Here is a 14,862-nt window from a genome sequence, read left to right on the forward strand (position 1 = left end):
ATGAGCCACATTGTTTTGAGGGCAGCCACTTGTATATTTCTCACTTAGTAAGAAGCTGCTGCCGCTGCCGCTGCCGCTGCTGCTGCTATTCATTGGTATCAGAGAGGTCTTTAACGGCCTACCACTGAGTTCCATTCCTCGGAATCAGAGAGGTCTTTAATGGTCCACCACTGAGTTCCATTCCTCACTACAAAAATTTCAGAGCACTTGTGATTGGATTGGGTGTGGTGGTGCCATGCCTCCCTCCCATTCTCTTCTGATGAACACTTTTCTCTCTTCCTTTTCCACACCCTCCCTCTCTCTTTGCCCCTTCTCTTTCCTCGAAATGAGGTGGAAGACCATGTCCGCTGCCATGAGGATCAGACGCCCTCTACAGATCAGATTTCAATCTAGTAACTCTCTCTCTCCCTTTACTGCTTTTGTTTTGTGTTGTTTCATCATTTGTGCTTTCTCACTAACTCAGAATATGTACATAAGGATTCTTGAAGTGTGGCATGGTACTATGATAAGCTAAAATTGATCTCCATCAACAATGCCTTTTTTGCTAAAAAAAAAATCGATCTCCTTTAATTTTTCCTCTTTACTTTTCCTGAGGATCGCCAAACTCTACTGATATGAGCGAAGTACAGTAATTAGTGTGGAGGCTTATTATAACTAATATGACCTACAGTCCATCAAACTGGACCATCGAAATTAACCATTGTTACACCCAGTTCTGGTATATTTGTATATGCTGACAATATCCACCATTTGAAGCCAATGACAGCTATTAGGAATGCACTCTGAAGCCTCAAAAGATAAAATTCAGTAAAAAAAAGAAAAAAAAAAAAAACTAGATGATTAAACCAGATGATTAGTGGGGGGTTTAAAGCTTCATTCTTCAGCAATATTGAAAGTTTTTCCTATATTAAATGCAAAGAGCCACTCGCGAGGCCCTGCTTGTCTTTAGAATCCTGATAGCGTCCCTTCTCTTCTCAATTGCTGGCCTGTATTGCCTTTGGTTTGCCATAAAAAATGATCTCAAATGTATGCCCCACCTTTATTAGCTTCCATTCCTATTCTTTAAGTGTTCATGAAATAATATTGATCGTGATGATTGGCTTTTTATTCTCAAGAAACAAAAAGAAACAAGAATGGATAGGTTAGGGATCTTCCTTTTGGGGAACAGACTTCATTATTCTTTCTTTTTTTGTTTGCTTGGAATTATTGACTTGATTCATGATTCAACTCCTTGACATCTCTAATTAAAGAAAGTGTCAAACCACCAATTTGTTGCCAATGCCATATTGTCAACTTTGCGTGTATTTAGTTGCATGCTGGTGTTAGTGGCAACTTTTCGCGGCGGTTGGTTGTCTAGGTCGTTGTAACATGTGTTTGTTGTCAAACAAATCAAGGAGTATTTTCTGGTTCCCAACTTGCCTTGCCATGACACTTGGTGATACTGACTTGTCTTGCATGCATACAAACATGTTGTCTAAGAGTGCCATTTCTGAGTTTCCAAATGGGCTTTCCCAGGTAACGGGTCAACTTTCCTTTTGTTTGGTCATTGAGAGTCTTAGTTCAAGTTCACAAATTAAGGTGGGATCATCAAGTTCTTGTAAATTTTTTTATATTACTCGCATAGATAACCAAAAGGCATACCCTGACTTCCAGTTAATATTGCTTTAGTGAAAGCAACAGCTGATAACCCTTTGTTGCCAAGAGGTACTCAATTGAATAATATACTTGGTGTAGGCTTGAGAGCTTTTTTTTTTTTTGGTTGAAACTGAGGGGTTGAGTGTATTGATCCAGGGTATATTTTCCATAATCAGAATTCTAGTAATGCTTTGCAAATCCTGCTTTTTTAAGTTGTAATATTCCATGATAACAATCAAATGGCCATATGAACTTTTTATAACAAAAACTAGGCTTGCTTGGTCTGTAAGGAGTAAAACCTGACCTCCATATTGATTCTCTTAATACCCTTTTTGACGATGCTGAACTTGGGGAATGGGGAATGGCAATGGATCAAGTTAAGTAACATGTGGATTTGGTCCCTTTTTTATATTACACATGATATATAAATTTTTGAATTTGTCTTACTAGGGAAGATTAAAGACTGACCACATACCATTAAGAGGATGTCCCTTATATTAACTTCTTCACTCAAACAGGTATCCTCTTGAAATTCTTGATTTGGCAGTTTGCACTGCTGAGAGCCTAATGACCAGTGTGACACTGAATAGAAAACTAGATTACATTGTTGCACTTACCTTGGGACGCCCGTACTCTCAAATGACAATACTTCATTCACCACCCAGAATTTAGAAATTAATGGAAGCAATATGCAGTTATCTTAATCATTGGGAAAAGGCCCTGGTGATGATGATGAAGAATATGCAATTATCTGCAATCAATTTTTTTTGAAGGTAACAGTTAATAATTATCTTAGTCATTGCTATTAGCATCTCCAACCATCAGGTATATCATCCAATTTTCTCCTTGATAATAGTACTAGATGCAATGCAGCTTGGCCTGGATGGATGGCCACAAATTCGGTACAAATCTTTCTCCGAACTCATTTAACCCTTATATTTGATGTAATTTTCTCATCTTCTGTTAATCTTAGCCACCAATATAGGGATCTTCCTTGTTACATTACTGCAGCTCGGTTTACTACATCGTCATTTGCTCATCTTCTGAGTTCCTGAATCATTCTGCATTTATTTACCCTGGCTACAATGTTTTTCTCAACTTTGTATCAATGTTTAGCAAAAGAATATCAATTCCTATATCTATAATTGCACCATTCCTTGAAGCTCTTATCATTTTTGTTGGAGAAGCAAAATTAAAAAATCGCTGCCTTCTTCATTCATTAATTGATTTTGTTTAGGAGGAAGAAAAAGGGATCGAGCTCCGTCAGCTTTCCTTTTCTTATAGGCTTCTCTATTTTCAAATAGTTTCAAGTTTTCATCATGAACACTCAGTATCTTTTCATTTCCTTTCAGAGCTTCTTGTTCTTTATGTTGCTTTACTTCAGCAAAAAACTCAAGGTTTTTTTGTATTTATTTCAATTGATTTTCAATGGCAGATATATAGTTTTCAACGAAAGATGTCCATGAATTAAATAATTTAACTGTTCGATTTTATCTCTTTGAGCCTTTTGAGAATCCATACTGTGTAGCAGCAAATAACTAACATCAATTTTAAATTTGGTGCTTCTAATTCAAACTGATCAGGGGTAGTTGTGAAATAGGCCATTTTTGGCAGCCATTCTCCATCTGTTACCGGATTTTCTTCACTACCATTTTCCACTTTTACTGTTTTGAACATCTTTGATTGGGCTGAACTCCTATTTGGATTCTAAATATTCAGAGATAGCAAGAAAACCTGTAATAAAACCATCAATATTTACAGAAGTTCCTAATTCATTTACATAATTTGGATATTTGGGAAAATGAACTCCATAATCCAATTTAGAAGATGTGGTTGCGCTTTTTGTTAAATGAAAAATACACCTATAATAGGCTATATTGATCCTGATAACAAATCTATACCTTTGATTTCTATACATATAAGAAAAGCTTTTGTTATAAATTCATCATTTAAACAGAGATAAAAATTAAGCTGTATAGATGTCATTCCATCTTTATATAAAAAGAACAAATGTTTTTTGTGGGTTGGACCGCATTTCTACAATATGCAGTCCAGAGCTATAAAGCATCCATCTTAAAGATGGATGCAAATAGGTGGTCCATCTAAAAACAATTGTAACTAACGCTTCAAATGCTTTTTTTAATATAATTACTATTTCTAATTTGAAAAATTTACTTATTATCATATTCATGATCTCCATGTTCAAGATTATATATTCCCTAAAAATTAGGATCATATTATATTTAAAAATATATTTATTGCCATGCCCGCATTTCTACAATATGCGGGCTGGCCGCATGCTAACCACATCCATTTAAAAACCTCAAAATTGACAAAGTAAAGCTTTTTCTCAAGAAACATGCCTAACATCTAGTAAAGATACCAAATATTTCGCTTTTAGATTATAGTTAAACTGTGGATGAACTAAAATATCAATTTTCCCAATTTGAGCATATTGATATTTTTTGCTAATCCATCTTTTAATTTCATCTTTTTAAAAAAATGGCAAAAATACTGGACAAATCCCCTGACTCTTTACATGGAGATTTACCTTTGCTTGTCTTATTGATTTTAATAATCTAGACTCTAAATAAGGGGTTTTATACAATCTTCTTTCTTTATTTCATGAAATCTGATATTACCATGTTTGTCTACAAATCCTTCTTGTTCCAGAATAAAAGAATGAAGAGAAGACGTTCTAGAAAATTGAGAACGAGCATTTGGAATTTGGAAAGAGTCATAATTTTCTGGGTATTCTGAAATGGAATTATTAATGGAAAATTCAGAGGCTGAGGAGTGTCTAGGACGAATCATTTTTATTTGGGATTTACAACCCTCACCAATTACTCTGTTGGGCTCAGGTATAGGGATTTGGTCATTCAATAGATAGTGCAACCCTTCTGTTTCATCATCCTCATCGTATTCATCGAATATTGGAGGCTCATCCCAATTTATCTGTTTTGCCATTTCATCTTTTTTGTCTTGCATATTTCATATATCTCTTCGGCTTTATCATAAACTGGGGTTCACATCTTTTTTCCATGCCTTCAATATATACTAGTTTATATAGCATGTATCTTTTCTGGCTGCATCTTGAAAGAATAGTCCCCAATTGATGATTTCTTTAATAGGGAAAGGCACTGCTTCACACTTTGAAAATTCCATCTTTTGATCATTAAACATATCTTCTGATCATCAAAAGATTCTAGCTTTTGATCATGAAACATATCTTGCTTAAGTGTTTTGTTTGGGACAAGATCTCCGAAACTGTAGTGATTATCCCTTTTATGAAAAGATACAGATATGGCATACGTAGTTGTCGCATATGCATCATATAAATCTTCTCGTTTTAGGAGTTCAATTTCGAAGTAGTAAGCCATAACAAATATTTGGATTGTAAGGAGATGTGAACTGGACTCAAACACCCAAAATAAAAATTAACACAATTGGACTAACAACACTCTTAAAGACAATGGCACCAGATTCACACCACACTTTTGCAGAGCGCGTATGAAAGACTCGACAAGCAAGCTGACTAGAAAACAAATTGAGAGCCTAGGACAGCCTGGGGCTCTGTATAGCTTAGGAATGGCCTAGGGCTATGATACCAGAAGAGGGGAGCGAGGGTTATAGGGACTCTTTTTTTGTGGATTTTTTATTTTTGACGAAAAGAAACAAAGACAAGCACACCAAAGACTCAGACAAAAGAGGGGACAGGGTTGTAGGGACTTTTTTTTGTGGATGTTTGATTTTTGAAGAAAGAAAATAAAGACAAGCACACCAAAGACTCCGAAGAGGGGAGAGAGGGTTGCAGGAAATTTTTTTTGTGGATTTTTTTTTTTTGATGAAAGAAAATAAAGACAAACACACCAAAGACTGACTCTGTTTTTGGGCTTTTTGGATAAACCAAAGACTCAGAAGAGGGGAGAGAGGGTTGCAGGGAATTTTTTTTGTGGATTTTTTATTTTTGATGAAAGAAATAAAGACAAACACACCAAAGACTGACTCTGTTTTTGGGCTTTTGGATAATAAACAAAGACACACCAAACTGACTCTGTATTTGGTATTTTTTGGATAATAATAATGAAAATAAAGACGAAACCCTCAAAGAAACGTAGAGACAGAGAGTGGCACAAGCAGAAGCATACTTGATTTTTTTTTTTGGAGAGATAGAAAGAGAACTAGATGAGAAAGGCAAAGCTGTTTTGCGACTTCTTGGACGAAATATCAAAGAAAGAGAGAAAGTGTTGTTTTGTTTTTTTGAGTATTGTCCCTTTTCAATGAATTCTTCATCACATAAATATTCGTCTATGTATCTTCTGACCACTCCTGGTTCTGTAAAATTTATTCTTTGGAAACACTTTCTCAAATTGTCCTCCCACTCGATATATCCTAATAACTTGTTAAGAAAATCCCTCTGAATATGTATTGGATATAAAGGTCTTCTAATGAATAGCAGGTCATCAATTTCTTATGAGCTAGGCTATAATTTCTGGTTCTAAGGAGCTCCATTTTAAATTATTTACAACAGTACTTATTCTCCCTGAAGAAGTCATAAATATATCTATAATAGGGTAATTACTATTATTGGATGGGGTCGGCTCAGGAAAAAGATCTCTGATTTTCTGGCACATTCTTTGTCTTTCTTTTGGAGAATTTACAGGATAAGTAGTCCATTCTCTGGGAGGTTTACGAACCATTCTTATCATTTAATTTCCCTTGTTAGTGCATCTAGAAGGCTATGGTCTTTGCTTGGTATCCTTTCAATGGAAAAGGTGTATTGTGACAATAAAAATTGCCACTAGACATATCTCTGTAATTTAGGGTTAGATATTAATTTTTCTTTAATAAACTAGCCAGATTAATAGTGTCGGTTCTTAAAATAAATTCTTCTTCAATCAAATAAGGATGAAATTTTTCTAGTCCTCTTATTGCAGCCAAAATTTCTTTCTCAGCAGGCCAGTAATTTAACTCATGATGTTTGAATTGTCCACTGGTGTAAGCATAAAGGTTTTCATCCTCGTCTTCCTTTTTTAATAGTACAGCCGCCCAAGTTTATGAGGAAGCATTTGTACTGAGAATAAAAGGACCTTGACATGCAAGACTTAAAGGAGGAAGATTTTGGGGTAGGGATTTTAGTTGAATTACCTCCTCAGTATCCTTCTCATTACATTTTAATGGCTCTTTCTTCTCTAATATTTTTTTTTTTTTTGATAATGCTGGAATAAAATCTCGAATATAATTTACACAGCTGAGAAATCTTTGGCATTGTAGCTTGTTGTCCTGGAGCAGACTCGGGAATTTATTTTGAATAACATGATGTTGCATTATAATTTTGCCTACTGATAGCTGAACTCAAAGGAAATCAACTGTATTTACAGCAACTTGAAATTTATCTTTTAAAGCCGATAGACCAATGCCATGATCTCGAATCAATTGGGCAGATACTTTAAGATGCTGTACATGCGCCTGCACACTGTTAGAAAAACAAGAAAAGCATCTATATAGTTAGCAATAAACTTTATGTAGGGTCTGAAGATGGAATCCATCGTCATTTGGAACTGTGAAGAAGCATTTTTTAGGCCAAATGGCATGACCATCCATTCAAATAGTCCATAGGAGTAAAGAAAGCTGTCTTGTGGATTTCTTCCTTCTTTTATCTTGATTTGATGATACCCTGATTTGCGGTCAAACTTTGAAAATATTTTCTTTTCTTTTACCCTCTTTATTAACTCTTCTTTATTGGGGAAATTTCATTTTATTCCACAGTAACATTGTTAAGAGCAATGTTCAAAAAGTTGGCCGCCTGACTGCCTGGGCTGCTTTTGGAGAAAATGCCTAAGCGTTCTTAAGGCGGTCACTGTTAGGCGCCTGAACTAGCCGCCTGCCTAGGCGGTTGGGTGGCCGATTAGGCGGTCGAAAAGGCAGTAAAAGGCGCTTGTCTCAGTGGAAGACAAGGGTATGGCGGAAAAAAATTTCGTTAGGGGGCAAAAAAAGTCATTTTACCCCCTTAAAAGGGGAAATAAGGGTTTGACCCCAAAAACAATTTTAGTTAACTTTAGAGTGAGAAACAACTTGAAAAAAACTAGATGTCAAGATTTTTTTGAGAGATTGAAATTTTTTTTCGAAATCCTCGAATGTCACGATAGTAAAAGATATTCAACTCCAATCTTTTTGAGGCTTATAGGGGTTGTAAAAGAGGAGATTTGGGATCCCAAACATTTCAGTTTGGCCTGAAATCGAGTCCACTTCAAGGAGGTTGGTATATTTCAATAGTTTTCATTAGGTTTCGTAATTTTTTCCCTTAATGTCTATTGTCTAATGATGTTATTTTTTGCTATTTGTATTTTTTTCTTTGATATTTTGTGATATATATTTGATATTTTATTGTCTATTTGGATTATTATTTTATTAGTTAGTTAAATAATTGCTTAATTCTTAATATCTTATTAAATAATTGTATGTGTAATGTGTTTTGTTGATGTATAATTCATAAAGCATAATTATTTTATTACTTAGTTTAATATTTGCTTAATGCTTATTAAATAATTGCATGTGTGATATTCTTTTTCGATTTTGTGTTATATCATTGCAATTTTGGTGTGTATGTTTTACCTAGATTTATTTTTTGGCTTAATAAGAAGCCAATACATTGAAGGGTCAATGTCACTTCCTATTTATAATAAAAAGCCAATACATACAAAACTTACTTATTAAACAATAAAACAAACAATTTTATAAATAATAAAATTGGGAGAGGTTTGGGGGATCCAAATTTAAAAAATAAAAAATCATCGGTTTTTTTTGGGTTTGGGCACCCTCCTAGGCGGCCTAACCCCCCACCGCCTAGGTGGTCCAGTCCCACCACCGCCTAGGCAGCCCAGCCCCCCACCGCCTAGGCAGCCGCCTCCGACGTATTGAACATTGGTTAAGATGAATGTAATTAATCACCATTCTAGCTTTTCCTTGTTTTTCTTCACTGTGGTTGCTTACAATAAAGGCTGCACATGAATAATTTGACTGTGACTTACTATCTAAAGCCTTTTCTACCAGTTCATTAATCTGATTTTTCAAGTCGGCCTCATTTTCTTTGTTCATTCGAATAGGCTTACCCTAAACTGGTATATTGTGAAGGGTGGGAATATGAGCCGCAGGCGAATCTTTGTCCCATTTTTTTAAGAGGTGCTTAATACAACATTTCTGTAATTCTTCTATAATATTCTTAATAGTGGTTATTTGAGATCCAACTTCTTAGGACAATTCTCTTATTTGTTTAACATGCTCATTTTTTTCATGGGCTTCTTCCATTTTGAGCTGTCTTTTTAAAATTTTTGAAATAGAGGGATTGTTTTTCTAAATTTTGTTTGATCTCATTTTTAATGATGGAGATATTCTTGGAATAATATGTGTTTCTCCTTCTATGGAAAATAGTACGATATTCTCTGAAATAGTGTAAGGACTTATTTCATCCAAAGTTGCAGTACCTAATCCGGCTTGATACCCTCCGTCATCTATAGTTACAAAATTTATAGAAACTGCTTTTTCTCCAAGCATCAGAGAAACATTTAAAGCAAATTCTGTTAACTTTCTTCATCCATTCATTGTTTCAACAAATTCATCCTAAGGATGTTTTACCCAATTTTTCCACATTTGATTTGTGCAAAAATTAATATTAGCTCCAGTATCCAAAAATAATTCAACCTTTTTCCGTCATATTCCTGCATTTTTCTACTTTAAAAAATCATGTGGACTAATTTTTGGGTCTGTATATCTTCACTTTTTGTCCTTGTTTTTGTGATGCACACAGTTTTAGTGTGCAAGGATGCATATGGATCGCTGTGTATGTGATCCTTTTTCTTTCCTGGAGCTTATTGAAGCCTCTTCTTTCCATTATATCTTGCTGGGATGCATATGTTGTATTTTCTCAAAGAAACACCACATCCTTAGGTGAATCTTGGAAATGTTCTCCACTTTGAAAGAATTGTGATATGTTGTGTTATGTGCATCTCCTGTCATTTTGTTCATATGCCTTTACTTTTTGGAATAACTGCAATATTGTTTTGCAGAGTTAACTGATTGAAATTTTGATGCAGAAGTACCTGGGCAGGACTCAGAAATCATATTCATGGGCACAGGAACTAGTGAAGGCATTCCACGAGTTAGCTGTCTCACCAATCCTACAAAGGCTTGTCCGGTAGAGAAGGAGACAATGAAACTTTTTTTTTTCTTGTTTTTCTTTGTTCATAAGTTCTAGGAGTTTCTGTTTTTAACAGCTATAGTCTGGTATTGCTGACATCAGATATATGATTGTCTTCTGCTGCTTATTTGTGCTGTCAAGGGCTGATTTGCTATTGGTTGTCCTCAAGCAAGTTCATTTTCCCCTCTCTCTTTCTAAAATTTCCTTAATCTTAAAAAAAGAAAAAGAAAAAAAGAAATCCATTTTACAGATCATGATTGATATTTATTCTTTTCTGAATTTCTTCTCTAATGGTTGTTGCTCCTTGTGAATGATTGCGAGAGGAAATATAGATGCCATAATCTGCTTTACTAGAGTGTGGTGGTTGCTACTTCTTTTGTGGTGTCCCGTCATCTTCCTCTTTGAATCTGGTCAGGTTTTCTGAAATGTAAGCATGAATTTTTTATTTGTAACCGAGCCTTCAGATTTCAGAGTTCCTACTGGTTCAAGAGTTCAAATGCTTCATAGAAGAGAAAACTTCCCTTTGTGATGATAAAGATGCTTGATTTGGTAAATGGTCACACAAAAATTTGGAATTATGTGGATTGAAAAAACATGCATACCATCCAAATCCTAAGAGAGGTTCTTCTTTACCTCAGAGTGAACTATGGTTCTTTTTAGTTTCACTCATTTCACTCTGCTTCGAATGGGCAGCTCCCTGGACGATCCCCCAGCTTGCCTCCTCCTCAAAATCCCAACCTGTGAAAATCCTTACTTGGAATATCCGAGGACTGCGAGACAACTTCAAGAGACAGGCAGTGCAAGACTACTGCCAAATCCACCACCCATCTGTTCTGGTCATCTGTGAAACAAAACTTCCCTCTCCATCTCTTCTTCAAATCAGGCAGGTTTGTGGGGAGATGACCCTGTCAATGGATCGCTTTCGATGGTTTAGGGGCCTCCGGAGACATATGGGTTAGCTGGGACCCTACCCGTCATGCCCTCAACTCCTCTTTGGTGGCCAACTTCTCGGTCACCTCATGTTGCTTTCCAGAATATCTGATGGCATCCAAAGTTAACCTTTACTGTAGTCTACGGCCCCAACTTCTCTGGTCTCAGAAGTCAGCTCTGGGATAAATTACATGACATTGCCATCCAGAGCCCCTCTTTATGGTGCATTGGTGGTGACTTCAACATCACCAGATGGTCGTTTGAAAGAAATTCCGACCCTCGAATATCTTAGAGCATGCTTCAATTCTCAGACTTCGTCTCTAGTCACAATCTGGTAGATGTTCCACTTCAAGGTGCCGGCTTTACGTGGTCCAACCACCAATCCAAACCCTCCCTCTCTAGGATATACCGCTCCCTCATTAGCTCTGAGTGGGACTCTGCCTTCCATGGTTCCCATGCTTTAGTTCTTCCCAAACCCACATCCAACCATCGACCTATCCTCCTTGATAATCAGCAGGCCCACAAAGGTTTTAAACCTTTCTCTTCGAGCTCTCTTGACTTGAAGAGGTAGAAATACACTCACTGATCCCTTCTTGGAGGCACTCCTATTCTAATCTCGTTCAAGGGTGGCGGGCTTTCGCCTCCAATGCAAATTAGTAAATTACAATGGTTTAAAGGCTTCCCCAAAGATTGAAGCAAACTTCATGGAAATTTCAGAACCCAGAAAGATGACACCCTAAGGTCTCTTATGGAGTGGGACCAGATTGAGGAGGAAAGGGCTCTCAACCCAGACAAAGTTAGTCAAAGAGCCGAACTGAGGCGCCTTTACCGGACTCTACTCCACAAGGAAGAGATATTCTGGTTCCAAACTTCTAGGGTCAAATGGCTCAAGTGCGGAGACCTAAATACAACCTTCTTTTCATAGGATTGCCAATTGCCGAAGGCGAGATAATACCATTGCCCAGATTAAGGTGGGAGAGTCGATTCTCGATCAACCCCATTTGGTGGATAATGCTATCACCACCTTTTCCAAAAACCTATTCTAGGTCCCTCTGGTCCTAGGCTGAGGATGGGAAAGCTTTCATTCCTGGCCATCCCGCTCGACGAGCCAATCTGGCTGAAATGCCCTTTCAATGAGGAAGAAATCTTCAAGGCCATAAAAGATCTCGCTCAGGACCTTGCGCCTGGTCCCAATGGCTTTATTCAAAAGCTTTTGGGAGTCACTTTGACTCGACATTCTCTGTTTCTTTGAAGAATTTCACATGAGAGGTATTATCCACAAAGCGATGAATGCAACCTTCATCTCGCTCATTCGTAAAATTGAAGGGGCTGAAGAAATCAAGGACTTCCGACCTATAAATAAATGGCTCCTGTAAAATCCTCCCCAGAGTCCTAGCCTGGAGACCTAGAAAAGTTCTTGGCTGGGTCATATCCCCTCACCAAGGGGCCTTCTCAAAGACTGCCAAATTCTGGATGGGGCTCTGGTTTCTCACGAGTGCATACACTTGAGGCATCTTTCCAAACTATTGGGGGTCGTAATTAAGCTAGATTGGGAGAAAGCCTACAACCTCGTTGATTGGGATATCCTCGATGGGACCTTTAGGAGATTGGGTTTGGGGCTCAATGAAGGAAGTGTGTCAAAGGTTGCGTCTCCAATCCCCATTTCTCGGTCCTCATCAACAGGACGTCGAAAGGCTTTTTTTTCCTCCTCCTGGGGACTCAGACAAAGTGATCGCTTGTCTCTATTCCTCTTCGCTATGGTGGGCGGAATCTTTTGTCGGTCCACAGCCAGACTGTATAGCCATGGTTTAAATGAAGGCTTCAAAATTGGGAACGGGGGTTCAGTTATTACGCATCTTTAGTATGCGAATGACACCCTTCTCTTCTGTGGGGCAAACCAATAGCAGGTCAATTCTTTACTCCTGTTCCTCAAATGTTTCGAGATGGCTATTGGTTTTTAGAGTAAATATGTCGCAAACAAAAATGATGGGGGTGTCTGCCAATACTTGAACTATCAACAACCTTGCCAGCTGATGGGGCTGTGAGGTCGACACCTTACCATCCACCTATTTAGGTTTGCCCCTCTGCATTAGAGAGCTCAAAGCCCGTCAATGGATCTAGATTATAAATAAATTCGACAGGAGGCTGGCTGGATGGAAAGGTAGGTTTCATTGGAAGGTCGAGTAACCCTTATCAAAGCTACTCTGCCCAACATCCCAATGTACCAAATGTTGTTGTTCCATATACCATCCAATGTGGCCAACCTATTGGAGCAACTCATGCACAACTTATGGTTGGGTGAAGGAAGCAACATGAAATATCACCTTATTGCCTGGGACAGGGTATGCCTACCTAAAAAATTCGGAGGATTGGGTATTTGTAGTCTCAAAACAAACAATCTCGCAGAATGGCACTGCGAGTTAGTTCAAGTGGAAGGATTGAAAAGGGCAAGGGGTAGGCCCAAGAGGACATGGTTGGAAGTAGTCAAAAAAGATATGGGGGCTTATTGCCTCATTGAGGGTATGACCTTAAATAGAGTAGAATGGCGGACCACGATTCGTGTAGCCGATCCCAATTAATTGGAAAAGGCTATGATGATGATGATGAAAGCAAACAATCTTGAACTTCTTGGCAAGTGGTGGTGGCGCTTTTGCTACTCAAGAGAACCATCTTTGGAAATAAGTCTTCCTTCACAAATATCATCTTCATCCTTCTGATTGGTTACCACCTTGTAGGGTGGGCTGTTGACCCTCAGGTGCATGGAGATTGATTATCTACAGCCTCTTTCACTTCAAAGACAACATCATATTCATGCCTCAAACCGGTACTCGACTCGAGATTTGGCAAGACCTTTGAATTGGAAGCACTACCCCGAGAGAGAAGTTCCCCAACCTCTTTCTCCTTGCCCACAATGGCTAGGCTTCTGTGGTTGATATGTTCGATTCCATGGGCTTCACCAGGCTTGGATCCCAAACTTTAGGAGACTTGTGGCTGAGCACAAACTGCAAGAGTTCCTTGAGCTATCCTCCTTATTGCAATTTGTCTTCCTCCCCTCCATGGGAGAGGATAGAATAGTTTGGGCACCAACTTCAGAGAAGGGCAATACCCATCACGAACAGGTGCATCATGTGCTTGGATAACGTGGAGACCAACACCCATCTTTTTATCCATTGCAGATGTGCAAGAGACGTGTGGGGGGACCTTTTGAAGCTGTTCAACTCATAGTAACCGGGATCCCTTACTTTGGTAGGCGATCCCTTCTAGGATCTCGATTTTGTCGATCCTGGAACGGATCTCTCAAGGATCTTGATTTTAAATTTTGGGATCTCGAACCTGACTCATAGGGATCCCGATTCCTGCTGTTAGGGATTTCGATTTCAACCTTAAAGGCCAAGACAACAACCAAACTGATGATTTTCTTTGTTTATAGCCAACTAGCAACAAAACTATTGCTAACTTGCTATCAATAATAAGATCCATAGTTTTCAGCTCCCTACAACCTCTCCATGGGCTAAGTCGAGCATTCTCCTTTAGAAGGCTTCTGTTGCTGCTACTTTATGGTTCATTTGGACTTAATGTAATAGCATAACTGTTAGAGGTGAATTTGCCACACTCGAGTCCCTAAAAAATAGGATCAAGGAATTTGTGATCATTTGGGCCTTCAACAACCCCATTTTCAATTCCTTCTCCCACAGAGACTTCCACTAGAACTGGCAGGCCATGCTCTGCCTTAAACCCCATGGCACCTCCCGAGCTTCTTTGTGGAAACTGCCCCGAGACACACCAAACTCAACTTCTATGGATTCTCCTTAGGCAATCCTAGCCCGGCCAGCATAGGGGGCATCTTTGGGGACTACGAAGGAAGGACCCTCTTTCTCTTTTCAAAGTACATCGGCTACACTGATTTGAGCACAACCGAGACCCTCGCCCTGTTAGAAGGTCTCAAAAAATTTGACCTTGAGTGTGGTAGCAACTTAATCATGGAGGGAGATTCCAAGAATGTCATCTCCTGGGCTTCAGGCTCTGCGGAGTGCCTGTGGAGATTAGCAACCGTTTTTGACGAAATAGCTTAATAGCCCATATTCGCAACACACATGGCG

The 14,862-nt window shown here is 38.3% G+C and overlaps 1 protein-coding gene across 24 annotated transcripts in view; it reads left to right on the forward strand.

Annotated features, from left to right (window-relative positions):
* The first annotated feature begins 9 nt into the window (after positions 1–9).
* Positions 10–14,862, forward strand: part of LOC18443598 (Metallo-hydrolase/oxidoreductase superfamily protein) — a 69,247-nt gene continuing 54,394 nt past the window's right edge. For 4 of the 24 annotated variants that reach the window (XR_016056005.1, XR_016056004.1, XR_016056001.1 and 1 more), the window contains exons 1-2: positions 14–392; positions 9,729–9,829. Coding sequence is in view for 9 of the 24 variants with exons in the window: in XM_006853785.4 (XP_006853847.2) it covers positions 236–392; positions 9,729–9,829 (258 nt within the window). In the remaining 15 variants the exon portion in view is untranslated. Of the gene's footprint in view, positions 393–2,153; positions 2,409–4,308; positions 4,497–9,728; positions 9,830–14,862 lie in introns of all 24 variants that reach the window. The other 20 variants (XR_016056000.1, XM_088867485.1, XM_088867492.1 and 17 more) reach the window with 14 other exon arrangements.

Source organism: Amborella trichopoda, chromosome 5 (assembly GCF_054954075.1).
Source record: "Amborella trichopoda isolate Santa Cruz 75 chromosome 5, AtrichopodaSantaCruz75HAP2 v2.0, whole genome shotgun sequence".
Classification (NCBI taxonomy): Eukaryota; Viridiplantae; Streptophyta; class Magnoliopsida; order Amborellales; family Amborellaceae; genus Amborella; species Amborella trichopoda.